The 14,736-nt window shown below is 37.3% G+C and overlaps 1 protein-coding gene across 1 annotated transcript in view; it reads left to right on the forward strand.

Annotated features, from left to right (window-relative positions):
• The window catches only part of LOC122891031 (translation initiation factor IF-2-like), a 34,073-nt gene extending 32,887 nt beyond the window's left edge, over nucleotides 1-1,186 (forward strand). The window contains exon 5 of the mRNA XM_044226417.1: nucleotides 128-1,186. Coding sequence (XP_044082352.1) covers nucleotides 128-214 — 87 coding nt within the window. The 3' untranslated portion in view covers nucleotides 215-1,186. The remainder of the gene's footprint in view (nucleotides 1-127) is intronic.
• The last annotated feature ends 13,550 nt before the right edge of the window (nucleotides 1,187-14,736 follow it).

Below are 14,736 nucleotides of genomic sequence, written 5' to 3' on the forward strand. Positions count from 1 at the left end.
GTCAGCCATAAATGATTCATCCTGAGATGCATGATGAATAGGTGCTGCAAATTGCTTATTTCAGATGGACAGCTTTGTTCTTGATTTTAAAATATTAACATGTCAATGTATTCACCTGTTTTGATAGAAAAATAGCAATAAAAACTGGCTTCTGGACAACAGAAGAGGAGACTTTATATGTCAGGCCCACATATCTCAGGTGTTCAAGAAATGAGAAGAGACATTCAATGCATGAAAGCTCTGTGCAGCCAAGAATATCTGCAAAATGATGATTCTAATCTGCCACAGAGTATGTGGAAGAGAAGCTACTCTTTACCTTCATTCTCCCAGATTATTTCACGAGAGGATATTTCCAGGGAAGTCTTTATATCCTGTCTCAGACATCTTTTTCTAGTGTTGATGAAAACATAGTTACATTTCAATCTATGTTCATAGTTGGGCTTCCATCATGTCAAAGCATAGTGGCCATAAATGTGTTAAACAGGATATTATGCCTCTGTTCAGACAACAATATTTCTGAAAGCTAATATAGTGTTGCAATCAAGACCTTAGCTCTACTGGGTGTGGTGAAAAAATAATGAATACTGTTTTTCTGAAAATAAATAAATTGAAAAAATTTTTTAAAAAGAGCAAAAAAAGACCTTAGCTCTGAGGCCACATTGTCTGAGTTTGAATCCACTTATTCGCCATGTGACTTCTCTAAGCCATCCTTCCTCCAGCTGTCTTAACACCAATCTATCAATTTCTTCCTGCCTCAATACCTTATATAAGGGAGGATAAACGTGGGACCTGTCTCATGAGGTTGTGATGGGCCCTGAGTCAGTGATAGAATGGGCTAGCGCATAGTTAATGTTCAATAGATGATAGCAATTGTTACTTAATCATGTATGCGTGGGCAATATCCATTCATTAGGACCTCATATTTCAAAATGAAGAAACTTCCTGATGTTACATGTACTAACTGCAAAAAACAGTAAGGATATAAACAGACATGAATAAAGAAGAAAGTAGAAGTCCCTTCTGACCCTTCCCCTTAAAAATAACCACTACAAAGAGCTTGGTGTAGTTATTGTCAGAGGTTTTTGTTTTTTTTGTTTTTTTTGTTTTTTTTTTTTTTTGTCAGAGGTTTTTATGCATCAGCTCATTCATACACACACAGGCGCGTACGTGCACACGCGCACTTACATATTCACACCCATGTACATGAGCTAATTTTTTTTTCAGGTTTCTGCCTTTGGTTTCCTCTTCTTTAAAATTATGAATATGAGAGGTGGTTGCGTTATGGACATTGGGGAGGGTATGTGCTATGGTTGAGTGCTGTGAAGTGTGTAAACCTGGCGATTCAGACTTGTACCCCTGGGGCTTATAACACATTATATGTTAATTTAAAAAATAAAAAATAAATAAAATTATGAATATCTTCTCCTCAATGATTTGATTTTTATGTTTAACTCTAAACCTAATAGACTTTATTATGCTGAGCAGAGACCCTGCTTCCTCCCTCCCCCATCTCTGCCTACCTCTCTGCCTACTTGTGATTTCTCTCTCTCTCTCTGTCAAATAAATAATAAAATATTTTTTTAAAGATTTTATTTATTTGACAGAGAGTGAGAGCGCAAGAGGGAACACAAGCAGGGGAGGGGCAGAGAGAGAGAGAGAAGCAGACTCCCCGCTGAGCAGGGAAAGATGCTTACCTACTGAGTCACAGGCATCCCTTTTTTATTGTAAATTTTTAAGAAAGGCTTAGCTCACTAGTTGCATAAAGTTGGCATTGAATCTAATTCTTTCCTACAACAAGAAACAGAACTGTAAAATTTCTCCCCAATACCTAAGTCACTCTGAGATTGTGATTTTTCTATTCTTTAAGTCACATTTTTATTCTTTTCAGGAGATGAACAATGGAATTGCATACACTAAATGCTAATTAATAATAAAAACGACGTGAGACCTAGAATACTAACTTTAATAAATAATAGACCTTATATGACTGGTCTGAGAAAAACCTCATATTTAACCTAAAAATGCTTTCAAGAAGTTTATCTGCAAGCATATTTTTCCCACTGAGTAGTCACTAAGTAGAAGAAAGAAATAAACATAGATTTCAAATAACCATATGGTAATGATAAATAAAAAATAGATCATACGGACAAATGCAAAAGTAGTTACAAGAAATGCAAATATAACCAAAGGGGAAACAACTGCTTCTGGCCATGAAGTAGTAACTGGTACTGGATTTGTCCTACTATAATAAACAACAAGACACCAGAGAAGATACATAAAACAATTGTTTTCAGACAGTGAATAACAGAGGAAGAAGAACTGTAACCACGGAAACAAAGTAAGGCCTGTGAAGGTCCCAGTTTTCTTTCTGGAGCTACTTTTCAGACAGTGATGCATGGAAGGGTAACTCTAGGAGAGCATGGCAATCTTGCTGAGTTGGGGAAAAAGGAATGAGTTAGGGAGGCTGAGGCAGCTGAGGTAGCAGAAATGAGTAAGCTAGGCAGAGCAAGAGCTCGAAATCTGAAGAGGATCCCCGTTGCCTCTATGAGGCCAGGCAGAGAACATTAGTAAGGGCACTCTAAAATGAACCCCCGCAGCTCCCACAGAGATCTCTGAACTATTCAAGTTCTGGCCAGACAGAGCAGGGAGACCTTGAAAGTACAGGTGACCCTTTTAACAATATGGGTTCGAACTGCACAGGTGCACCAACACACATGGATTTCTTTTTAATAAATACAGTGCGGTACTACAAATGCATTTTTTTTTTGTTCCTTGTGATTTTTCTTAAAAACATTTTCTTTTCTCTAGCTTACTTTATTGTAAGAATATAGTATATATAGTATAACATACATATACTATACAAAATATGTTAGTCAATTGTTTAAGTTATTGGTTAAGTCTTCCACTCAACAGTAGGCTATTACTAGTTAAGTTTTGGGAGTCGAAAGTTACATGCGGATTTTTTACTACATTGTGAGGGAAGTCAGTGCTCCTACTCTCGTGTTATTCAAGGATCAACTACATACTGATGAAAATTCTTACATTATTGTAGAAGTGGCATAATACTGTTTGAAGGTACACTAATAATTAAAGATGCATGCCATAAACTTTTTATCAATCATTAAAAAGTGGAATGAATTAGTATAATAAATTAGCCAATAGAGGACATAAAATGGAGTACTAAAAAATAATCCAAAAGATAGGAAAAGGAAAAAAAAAAAAGAAAGTATATGGGGCAAATAGAAAACAACTAGCAAAACAGTAGATTTAAACCTAACCATATCAATAATTACATGTAATGCATATGGACTAAATAGTCCCATTAAAAGTCATAGATTATCCAATTGGATAATAAAGTTAAGTCTTACTATATGCTTTCCACAAGAAATTCACTTTAAATATACAGATACAGGGGTGTCTGGGTGGCTCAGTCATTAAGCATCTGGCTTCGACTCAGATCATAATCCCAGGGTCCTGGAATCAAGCCCCACGTTGGGCTCCCTACTCCACAGGAAGCCTACTCCTCCCTCTCCCACTCCCCCTACTTGTGTTACCTCTCTCACTGTGTCTCTCCCTGTCAAGTAAATAAATATAATCTTAAAAAAAAAAACAAGAAAAGGAAAGAAATGCCATTCCTAAACGTGAATATACCCACCTGCTTCAAAATACATGAAGCAGGGAGTAGTAGGGGGACCTTATGATTGCCTTGTTCCTGAAACACAGATAGAAAAATATGAAATCCTAAACACCCAGGAAATCAATCGAAGACTGAGAGAACAAACTGCAATCTAAAGGAAGAGAAAAGGCCACATTGTGTAAGGTAGCAGCTGAGGAGAGTTGATTTAGGGGAGAAAAGAATTGGAGGTGTAACAGAGAGGGAGCCCTGATCATGGAGAGAGGACTGAGAGGCAAAGAGAGAGAGAGAGAAAACAGCACAAAAGGGACTACACCAGAAAAACTCTTGTCCAAACCATTGACTAGGAAAAGGACATGGCTGATTATTGCAAGTTTTTATAAGCATCAGAACTCAAAGTATGAAGTTTTAGAAGTCTTCTCCATAGCTGGTGTTGGGCCTGGTGGGTTAACAGTGCTCCTGTGGGGAAGGAGACCACAGAGGGAGCAACATGGCCTGAGGACCCCTTGAGGTGCAGAGGTAGAGGCAGCCTCCCTCTTTGGAATGCATTTGGGAGAGATGGCACTGTCTCTTAGGGGACAAAAGACAAAATGGGCCCCACTGAGCAGCCCCGTTAATTAGTATAGCAGCAGAGGCACCTGCTGAAGGCAGCTAACCTGGAAACATGTTTGGCTGTGTTTTACCATTAAACTCTGAGGCCCTGCACAGTCTGGGTTTTTCTGGGACAAACCAGCAAGAGCCCCAGAGTGGTGAAATCCTTCCTGAGAGGATCAGTGGAGGTTCTTGCCCTGCCGAGTCCCTAAAATTTGGAATGTTGAAACCCAGCTGGTGTGCCTGAGAAAACACAGGAGCACCGTGCCATCAGGCAGAGAGATGCCTCGGACACAGACACTATGAAAGCAGGGTTCTAATGGAGCCAGGGACACAAGAGGGGAGATCGTTCAGTTTTTTGTGAGGGTTCCCTGACAGTGGCGGGCATGAACTCCCCTCTCTGCGGACAAGAGAATGGAGTGATGCCATCCAGTCTCCCCCCGCCCACCCCGGTCCACAGCACAGACATACTTTAGTGAGCAGCATAGTGCCTCCAGTGGAAACTCAAGTCACTTACACCAACCCCTGGCCCACTGTGCCCTGCAGGTACATTTCCACTGGAGTAAGTCTGCCTGAGAATCAGTGCAGAAGGCCCTCCCCCAGAACACCAGCACAAACCCCCACGTGCACTGAGTCTGACCATAGAGTGCTGCAAACCTTCAGCCCTAGGGGAAATAGGATCTAGTTTTTTTCCCAACTCGCAGACCAAAACACACCTAGTTAAAACTTGCCACACACTAGACCATGTCCAAACACTCCCCACTGCAGGCAAGGAGAAAATCTGCAAAGGACTGATCTGAGGGAAAGAGCAACCAAAACACAATAGCAGAATGCACACAGCATACACTAAAAAAACTTCCTGAAATGCCAGGCCCTGGACAGTATATGGCCTATTCTTAATTTAGCCATTACTTTCAGGAGCAAAAAACATACAGGTTTCCCTAACACACAGAAGACAGAGATCCAGACAAAATGTCAAGACAGAGGCATTCACTCCGAAAGAAAGAACAAGAGGACACGACCAGGGATCACAGATATAAGTAATATGCCTGAACCATAATTTAAAACGACAATCATTGGGGTGTCTGGGTGGCTCAGTGGGTTAAAGCCTCTGTCTTCAGCTCAGGTCATGATCTCAGGGTCCTGGGATCGAGCCCTGCATTGTGCTCTCCACTCATCAGGGAGCCTGCTTCCCTCTCTCTCTGCCTGCCTCTCTGCCTACTTGTGATCTCTCTCTCTCTGTCAAATAAATAAACAAAATCTTTAAAAAAAAAATGACAATCATCGGGATACTAGCTGGGCTTGAGAAAATTATAGAAGACAACAGGGGGTCCCTACCACAGAGATAAAAGACCTAAAACTTAGGCTGAAGTAAAAAATGCTACATGGAGGTGTAAAACTGACTGGATGTTTTGACAACAAAGATGGAAGAAGCAGAGGAACGAATTAGTGATATAGACAACACTATTATGGAAAATAATGCAGCAGGAAAGAAAATACCAGATAATAAATGTAGACTTAGGGAACTCAGTGACTCTATAAAGTGCAATAACATTCATATCATAGGAGTCCCAGAAGAAGAAGAGAAGGAAAAGGGGTCAAAGATTCATTTAATCAAATTAGAGATAAATAGCCTCCCTAATGTGGGGTAGGAAACAGACATTGCAACCCAGGAGGCACAGAGAACTGCCATCAAAATCAACAAAAGTCAGCTAACAACAAGATATATCATAGCAAAATTTGCAAATACACAGACAAGGAAATGATTCTGAAAGCAGCAAGGGGGGAAAATGTCTTTAACCTGCAAAGGAAGACAAATAATGTTTGCCACAGATCTCTCCACAGAAACTTGGCAGACCAGAAGAAATCGGCATGATATAGTCATTGTGCTCAATGGAAAAAATATGCAGCCAAGAATACTTACTCCAGCAAAGCTGTCATTCAGAATAGAAGGATAGATAAATAGTTTCCCAGAAAACAAAAACCAAAGGAGTTTGTGATCCCTTACCTTTCCAGGTAATACAATGGCACCAAATTAATATCTAACAATAATCACTCTGAATGCAAATGGACTAAATGTTCCACTCAAAAGACATAGGTTATCAGAATGGCTAAAAAAAAAAAAATGACCCATCTATATGCTGCTTACAAGAGACTCATTTTAGATTAAAGACACCTGCAGATTGAAAGTGAGGGGATGGAGAACCATTTATCATGCTAATGGTCGTCAAAAGAAAGTTGGACTAACTGTACTTTTATCCAACAAATTAGATTTTAAACAAAAGATTGTAACAAGTGATAAAGAAGGACACTATATCATAATAAAGAGGTCTAGTCAAAAAGATCTAACAATGGTAGGTACTTATGCCCCAACTTGGGAGCACCCAAGTATATAAATCAATTAATAACAAACATAAAGGAACTCATTGATAATAATACAATAAGGGGTGCCTGGGTGGCTGAGTGGGTTAAGTCTCTGCCTTTAGCTCAGGTCATGGTCTCAGGGTCCTGGGATCGAGCCCCTCATCAGGCTCTCTGCTCAGTGGGGAGCCTGCTTCCCCCTCTCTCTCTGCCTGCCTCTTGGCCTATTTGCGATCTCTCTCTCTCTGTGTCAAATAAATAAGTAAAATCTTTAAAATAATAATAATAATAATACAACAATAGTAGGGGGCAGATCATCTAACCATAAAATCAATAAAGAAACAATGGCTTTGAATGATATACTGGACCAGATGGATTTAACAGGTATATACATAACATTTCATCCTAAAGCAGCAGAGTGCACATGGAACATTCTCCAGAGTAGATCAAATACTGGATCACAATCAGGCCTCAACAAGTACAAAAAGACTGAGATCATACCATGCATATTTTCAAATCACAACACTATGAAACTTGAAATAAACCACAAGAAAAACTTTGGGAACAAAACAAATACATGGAGATTAAAGAACATCCTACGAAGGAAAGAAGGGATTAGTGAGGAAATTAAAGAAGGAATAAAAAAATACATGGAAGCAAATGAAAATGAAAACACAACAGTCCAAACCCTCTGGGATGCAACCAAGTTGGTCATAAGAGGCAAGTATATAGCAATACAGGCCTACCTCAAGAAATGAAAAAAGTCTCAGATATGCAACCTAACCTTTCACCTAAAGGAGCTAGCAAAGGAACAGCAAATAAAGCCTAAAGCCAGCAGAAGAAAGAAAATAATAAACATTAGATCCGAAATAAACAATATAGAAACAAAGACCCAGTAGAACAGATCAATAAAACTAAAAGCTGCTTCTTTGAAAGAATAAAATTGATAAACCCCTAGCCAGACTTATCAAGAAGAAAAGAGAAAAAACTCAAATAAATAAAATCTATAGATTTATGAAATCTATAAATAAAATATAAAATAAAATATAATTATATTATATATTATATATAATATATTATAATTATTATATAGCATAATAAAGATATATTATATAATTATGTAATAATATAGTACATAATTATGCAATATATTATTATGTAATATATAATATGTAAATAAAATATAAAGTAAAATCTATAGATTTATTTTCTAGATTCAAAAATCTATAAAGAACTTATCAAACTCAAGACCCAAAAAATAAATAATCCAGTTAAGAAGTGGGCAGAAGACATGAACAGATCTTTTACCAAAGAAGACATACAGATGCTTAACAGACTCATGAAAAGATGCTCAACATCACTGGGGGGCCTGGGAGGCTCAGTCAGTTAAGTGCCTGTCTCCTGGTTTTGGCTCAGGTCATGATCTCAGGGTTGTGAGACCAAGCCTCAAATTGAGCTCTGCCCTTAGTGGGGGTCTGCTTGAGATTCTCTCCCTCCGCCTCCCTCTAACCCATCTCCTCGTGCTCTCTCTCTCTAATAAGTAAACAAATCTTAAAAAAAAAAAAAGATGTTCAACCTCACTCATATCAGGGAAATACAAATCAAAAGCATAGAGATACCGCTTCACACCTGTCAGAATGGCTAAAACTAACAACACGGGAAACAACAGATGTTGGCAAGGATACGAAGGAAGGGGATCCCTGTTACACTGTTGGTGGGAATGCAAACTGGTGCAGCCACTCTGGAAAACAGTATGGAGGTTCCTCAAAAAGTTAAAAATAGAGCTATCCTCTAGCAATTGTACTAGTAGGTATCTACCCAAAGGTTACAAAAATACAGATTTGAAGAGGCACATGCACCCTGTTGCTTATAGGAACATTATCAATAATAACCAAACTATAGAAGGATCCCAGACATCCATTGACTGATGAATCAATAAAGAAGAGGCAGTGTGTGTGTGTGTGTGTGTGTGTGTATACACACATATATATATGTATGTATATATATACACATACCAAGTAATATGACTTAGCCATTAAAAAGAATGAACTCTTGCTATTTGCAATGACACCGATGAAGCTACAGTGTATTATGCTAAGCAGAATAAGTCAACCTGATGAAGACAAATACCATATAATCTCACTCATATGTGGAATTTAAGAAATAAAACAGATTAACATATGAGAAGGAAAAAGGAGAGGGAAACAAATCGTAAGAGACTCTGAACTACAGAGAACAGGGTGGCTGGGAGTCTTAGTTGGTTAAGCAACCTCCTTCAGCTCAGTTCATGATCCTGGAGTCCCAGAATCAAGCCTCTCTTCTCTCTCATTTTTTTCCTTTTGCTCATTTGTTTCTTAAGTTACACATATGAGTGAATTTATATGATATTTGTCTTCCTCTAACTGACTTATTTCATTTAGCATAATATTCTATAGCTCCCTTCATGTCATTGCAGATGGCAACATTTCGTTCTTTTTTATGGTCTAGTAATATTCCATTTTATACACACACACACACACACACACACACACACACACCACACATTCCACATCTTCTTTATTCATTTATCAGTTGGACACTTGGGCTGTTTCCATAATATGACTATTGTAGATAATGCTGCTATAAACAGAAGTTCATGTATCCCTTTGAATTAATGTTTTAGTATTGTTTGGGTAAATACCTAATATTGTGATTCCTGGATCATAGGGTAATTCTATTTTTAACTTTTTGAGGAACGTCCATACTGTTTTTCGAAAGTGGTTGCACCGATTTGCAATCCCACTAGCAGTGTAAGAGCGTTCCCTTTTTTGTGGGATACAATTAAGTAATGGAAGTAAGGGGAAAAGAGAAGAAAGAGAAAAAGAGTAGGGAAAAAAATTAAACAAAATTATGACTTGAAAATGTTCCAAATTTCATTTTTAAAAATCTACACACTTAAAAAGCTCAAACAACTCAAATAAATGCAGAGAGTCACATCTGGAAACATAATAGTAAAATTTTTGAAAGCCAAAGATAAGGAAGAAATTTCTTTTATTTTTCTTTAAGATTTTATTTATTTATTTATTTGACAGAGAGAGAGATCACAAGTAGGCAGAGAGGCAGGTGGGGGCAGGGGGAAGCAGACACCCTGCTGAGCAGAGAGCCCAATGTGGGGCTTGATCCCAGGACCCTGGACCATGACCTGAGCGGAAGGCAGAGGCTTAACTTACTGAGCCACCCAAGTGCCCCAAGAAGGAGGAAATTTCTAAAGCAGCAAGAATAAAATGAATTGTTACTTACAAAGGTACCCTAAAAGCATTAACAATTTTTTCTCTTTAGAAATGATGGAGAACAGAAGCCTGTGGGGTGACACATTACAAGTGGAGAAAGAAAACCAAATTCAACCAAAAGCCTTCTATCCAGAAAAAACATCTTACAAAATGAAAATGAAATAAAAAATTCATGGTAATTTCCAGGTAAATGAAAAACTGCTTGCAGAGCTGTCTTAAATAAATATTAAGTTACTGAGGAAACTTCTTTGGGCTAAATGCAAATGACCCAAAACAGTAATTCATATCCACATGATATTGGAAAAGCAATTGTATGAATAACATGTATATCATGTATAGTTAGACCCATAACATAAAAAATATAATTTCCAATAACAAGCACAAAGAAGGTAGGTGGGAGAAAAGCTGTATTGGAGTAAGGAAATGATACCAGATGGCAACTCATATCCATCGGAGCAAATGAAGAGAACCAGAAATAATAAATAGTAAGATTAATATACCAAAGTCTATAAATATATACTTGCTCTTTTTTCTTTTCTTAACTCCTTTAATAGACCTAAAAGTGCATATAGTAATAATTAGAGCATTGATTGTTGGATGTGTAACATATATAGATACAATATGTATAATGATAATTGTACCAAAAAAGGGAAAAGGGAATAGACCTATATTCATATCTATATCTCAATGGAAGTAGGTTAGTGTAAGTCTAAAGTAGGTTCTAATAAGTTAAGATATATTTGGTAAGCCCTATATAAACCACTAAGAGAATAACAAAACAATGAAAAATATCATTAAAAGAAGTATTTGTTCTACTAGAAAATATTTACTTAAAACAAAGAAAGTAGCAAAGGAAGAACAGAGGAACAAAAAAAAATGAGACATACAGAAACAAAATGTAAAGTAATATATGTAAGTTCAATTATATCCATAATAAAATAAATGTGAGTGTACTAATCAATCAATCAATCAAATAGTCAAAACTGTCAGACTGGGAAAAAATTCAAAAATATACTGTCTACTAGAGAAACATTTTAGTTAATTCATTGACTTATTTATTTATTTATTTATTTAGAGAGCACCTGGTGGGAGAGAGGAGAAGAGAGAGAGAGAGAGAATTTTAAGCAGGCTCCACACCCAATGCAGATCCCAATGTGGGGTTCTATCTTCTGACCCTGAGATCATGATCTGAGCTTAAGTCAAGAGTTGGACACTTAACCAACTGAGTCATCCAGGTGCCCCCAGAGATACATTTTATATTCAAAGATATGGATAGATTGAAAGTAAAAGGATAGAGGAAAGATATATTTTGCAAACAGCAATCATAAAAAAGCTGGAGTGGCAATATCATCAGCTAAAATAGACTTTAAAACAAAGAATGCTATCAGAGATAAAAAGGAACATTTTATAATGATAAAAGCCTCAAGCTATCAAGAATATAGAAAAATTATAAACATATATGCACCTAACAACAGAGCCACCAAAATGCAAAAACTGACTGAACTGAAGGGAAAAAACAGACAATTTGACAATAATAGGGATTTTAATACTTCACTTTCAATAATAGAACAACTAGAAAGAAAAAGAACAAGGAAATAGAGATTTCAAAATTTATAAACCAACTATCCTTAAAAGACCTTTACAGGCCACCACCAAACAATGGCAGATTACATACTCCTCTCAAGTATACATTCACTAAGATAGGTCATTGTTAGAATATAGAATAAGTATCAAATATTTTAAAATTTAAATTATATAAAATATGTTCTTCAGCCTTAATGGAGTGGGGAAGGGAAATGAATAACAAAAAGAAATTAGAGACTCACAAATATGTGGAAATTAAACAGTGTATTCCTAAATAACTAATGGATCAAAACAAATCACAAGGAAGATCAGAAAATACTTTGAGATTAATTAAAATGAAGACACAATTAGGACGCCTGGGTGGCTCAGTTGGTTGGACGACTGCCTTCGGCTCAGGGCGTGATCCTGGAGTCCCGGGATTGAGTCCCACATCAGGCTCCCAGCTCCATGGGGAGTCTGCTTCGCTCTCTGACCTTCTCCTCGCTCATGCTCTCTCTCACCGTCTCTCTCTCTCAAATAAATAAATAAAATCTTTAAAAAAAAAAAAAAAAGACTTTAAAAAAAAAAAAATGAAGACACAATTTACCAAACCTTATGTAATGCAGCTAATATGGTATTTAAAGGGAAACATAAAACACCAAATTTAAAAAGAAAAAATACCTTAAATTGACAACCTAAACATCCACCTGAAGATAGTGGGAAAAAGCAAACTGAACCTAAAGGAAACAAAAGGAAGGAAATAACAGAGATTAGAGCATAGATAAACAAAACAGAAAACAGAAAAACAACACAGAAAATTTTAAAACACCAATTTGGTCCTTTAAAAGAAAAAACTGACAGGGATACCTGGGTGGCTCAGTGAGTTAATCATCTGCCTTTGTCTCAGGTCGTGATCCCAGAGTCCTGGGGTGGAGCCACACATTGGCTCTCTGCTCAGTGGGGAGTCTGTTCTTCCCTCTGCCTCTGCCCTTCCCACCTGCTCATGCTTTCACTCACTTTGTCTCTCAAATTAATAAATAAGTAAATAAAATCTTTTTAAAAAAGTAAACAAAACTGACAAATATTTAGCTAGTCTGACCACACAGAAAGCAAAATGAAGAAGAGAAAAACACAGATTAATATAACCAAAAAAATGAAAGGAGGGGCTCCTGGGTGGATCAGTCGGTTAAGCATCTGCCTTTGGCACAGGTCGTGATCTCAGTGTCCTGGGATCAAACCCCACATGGGGATTCTTTCTCAGCCTGCTTCTCCCTCTCCCTCTGCCTGCTGCTTCCCCTGCTTGTGTTCACTTTCTCTCTCTCTCTCTGTTAAATAAATAAATAAAATAATTTAAAAAAAAAAAAAGGAAAGAGGGACAATACCACTGACAGAAATTTTTAAGGATTAAAGATTATAAGGAATACTATGAGTAACTGTATGCCAATAAATTAAATAATGTAGAAGAAATACACAAATGCATAAAAGAGATAGAGAAATTGACAATTGAAATTGAATCAAGAAGAAATAGAAAATTCGAAGAGACCTGTAGTAAGTAAAGAGCTTGAATATAATTAGAATATTGAATATAACTAGAAAACTACCAAAATAAAAATTCCAGACCCAGATATCTTCACTGGTGAATTCTACCAAACATTTAAGTGAGAACTAGTCTATATATATATATACAATGGAATATTACTTAGCCAGCAAACAAAATAGAAAGAAATCTTACCATTTGCAACAACACAGATGGAACTAGAATGTATTACACTAAGGGAAGTAAGTCAGTCAGAGAAAGACAAAAAGCATATGATTTCATTCATATGTGGAATCGAAGAAACAAAACTGATGAACAGAGGAGAAGAAAAGGAAAAATAAAAATAAGAGGAAAACAGAGAGGGAGGTAAACCATAAGATACACTTAAGTAGGGAGCAAACTGAAGGTGCTGGGGGGTGGGGGTGGAGACTTGTGTAAATGGGTGATGGGAATTAAGGAGGGCACTTGTTGTCATGAGCACTGGGTGTTATATGCAAGTGATGAATCACCAAATTCTACCCCATATTATGAGCAACTATACACCAGCAAATTTGACAATCTGGAAGAAATGGATGCATTCCTAGAGACGTATAAACTACCAAAACTGAACCAGGAAGAGATAGAAAATCTGAACATACCCATAACCAATAAGGAGATTGAAGCAGTCATCAAAAATCTCCCAACAAACAAGAGCCCAGGGCCAGACGGCTTCCCAGGGGAATTTGACCAAACATTTAAAGAAGAATTAATTCCTATTCTCCTGAAACTGTTCCAAAAAATAGAAATGGAAGGAAAACTTCCAAACTCATTTTATGAGGCCAGCATTACCTTGATCCCAAAACCAGACAAAGACCCCATCAAAAAAAGAGAATTACAGACCAACATCCTTGATGAACACAGACGTGAAAATTCTCACCCAAAATACTAGCCAATAGGATCCAACAATACATTAAAAGGATTATTCACCATGACCAAGTGGGATTTATTCCAGGGCTGCAAGGCCAGTTCAACATCCGCAAATAATCAATGTAATACAATACATTAATAAAAGAAAGAATGAGAACCATATGATACTCTCAATAGATGCTAAAAAAGTATTTGACAAAGTACAGCATCCTTTCCTTTTTTTTCTTAATTTTTAATTCTTTTACTTAGCATATAATGTATTATTAGCCCCAGGTGTACAGGTCTGTGAGTCGCCAGGTTTACACACTTCGTAGCACATACCTTCCCCAATGTCCATAACCCCACCCACCCTACCTACACCTCTACCCCTGGCAACCCTCAGTCTGTTTTGCAAGATTAAGAGTCTCTTATGGTTTGTCTCCCTCCCGATCCCGTCTTGTTTCATTTATTCTTTTCCTACCCCCCAAACCTCCCACATTGCCTCTCAGCTTCCTCATATCAGGGAGATCATATGATAATTGTCTTTCTCTGAGACTTATTTCGCTAAGCATAATACCCTCTAGTTCCATCCACGTCATCGCAAATGGCAAGATTTCATTTCTTTTGATGGCTGCATAGTATTCCAGTGTATATATATATATACCACATCTTCTTTATCCTTTCATCTGTTGATGGACATCTAGGTTCTTTCCATAGTTTAGTTATTGTGGACATTGCTGCTATAAACATTCATTTGCACATGCCCCTTTGGATCACTACATTTGTATCATTAAGGTAAACACCCAGTAGTGCAATTGTTGGGTCATCGGGTAGCTCTATTTTCAAGTTTTTGAGGAACCTCCATGCTGTTTTCCAGAGTAGTTGCACCAGCATTC

Source organism: Neovison vison, chromosome 12 (genome assembly GCF_020171115.1).
Source record: "Neovison vison isolate M4711 chromosome 12, ASM_NN_V1, whole genome shotgun sequence".
Classification (NCBI taxonomy): domain Eukaryota; kingdom Metazoa; phylum Chordata; class Mammalia; order Carnivora; family Mustelidae; genus Neogale; species Neogale vison.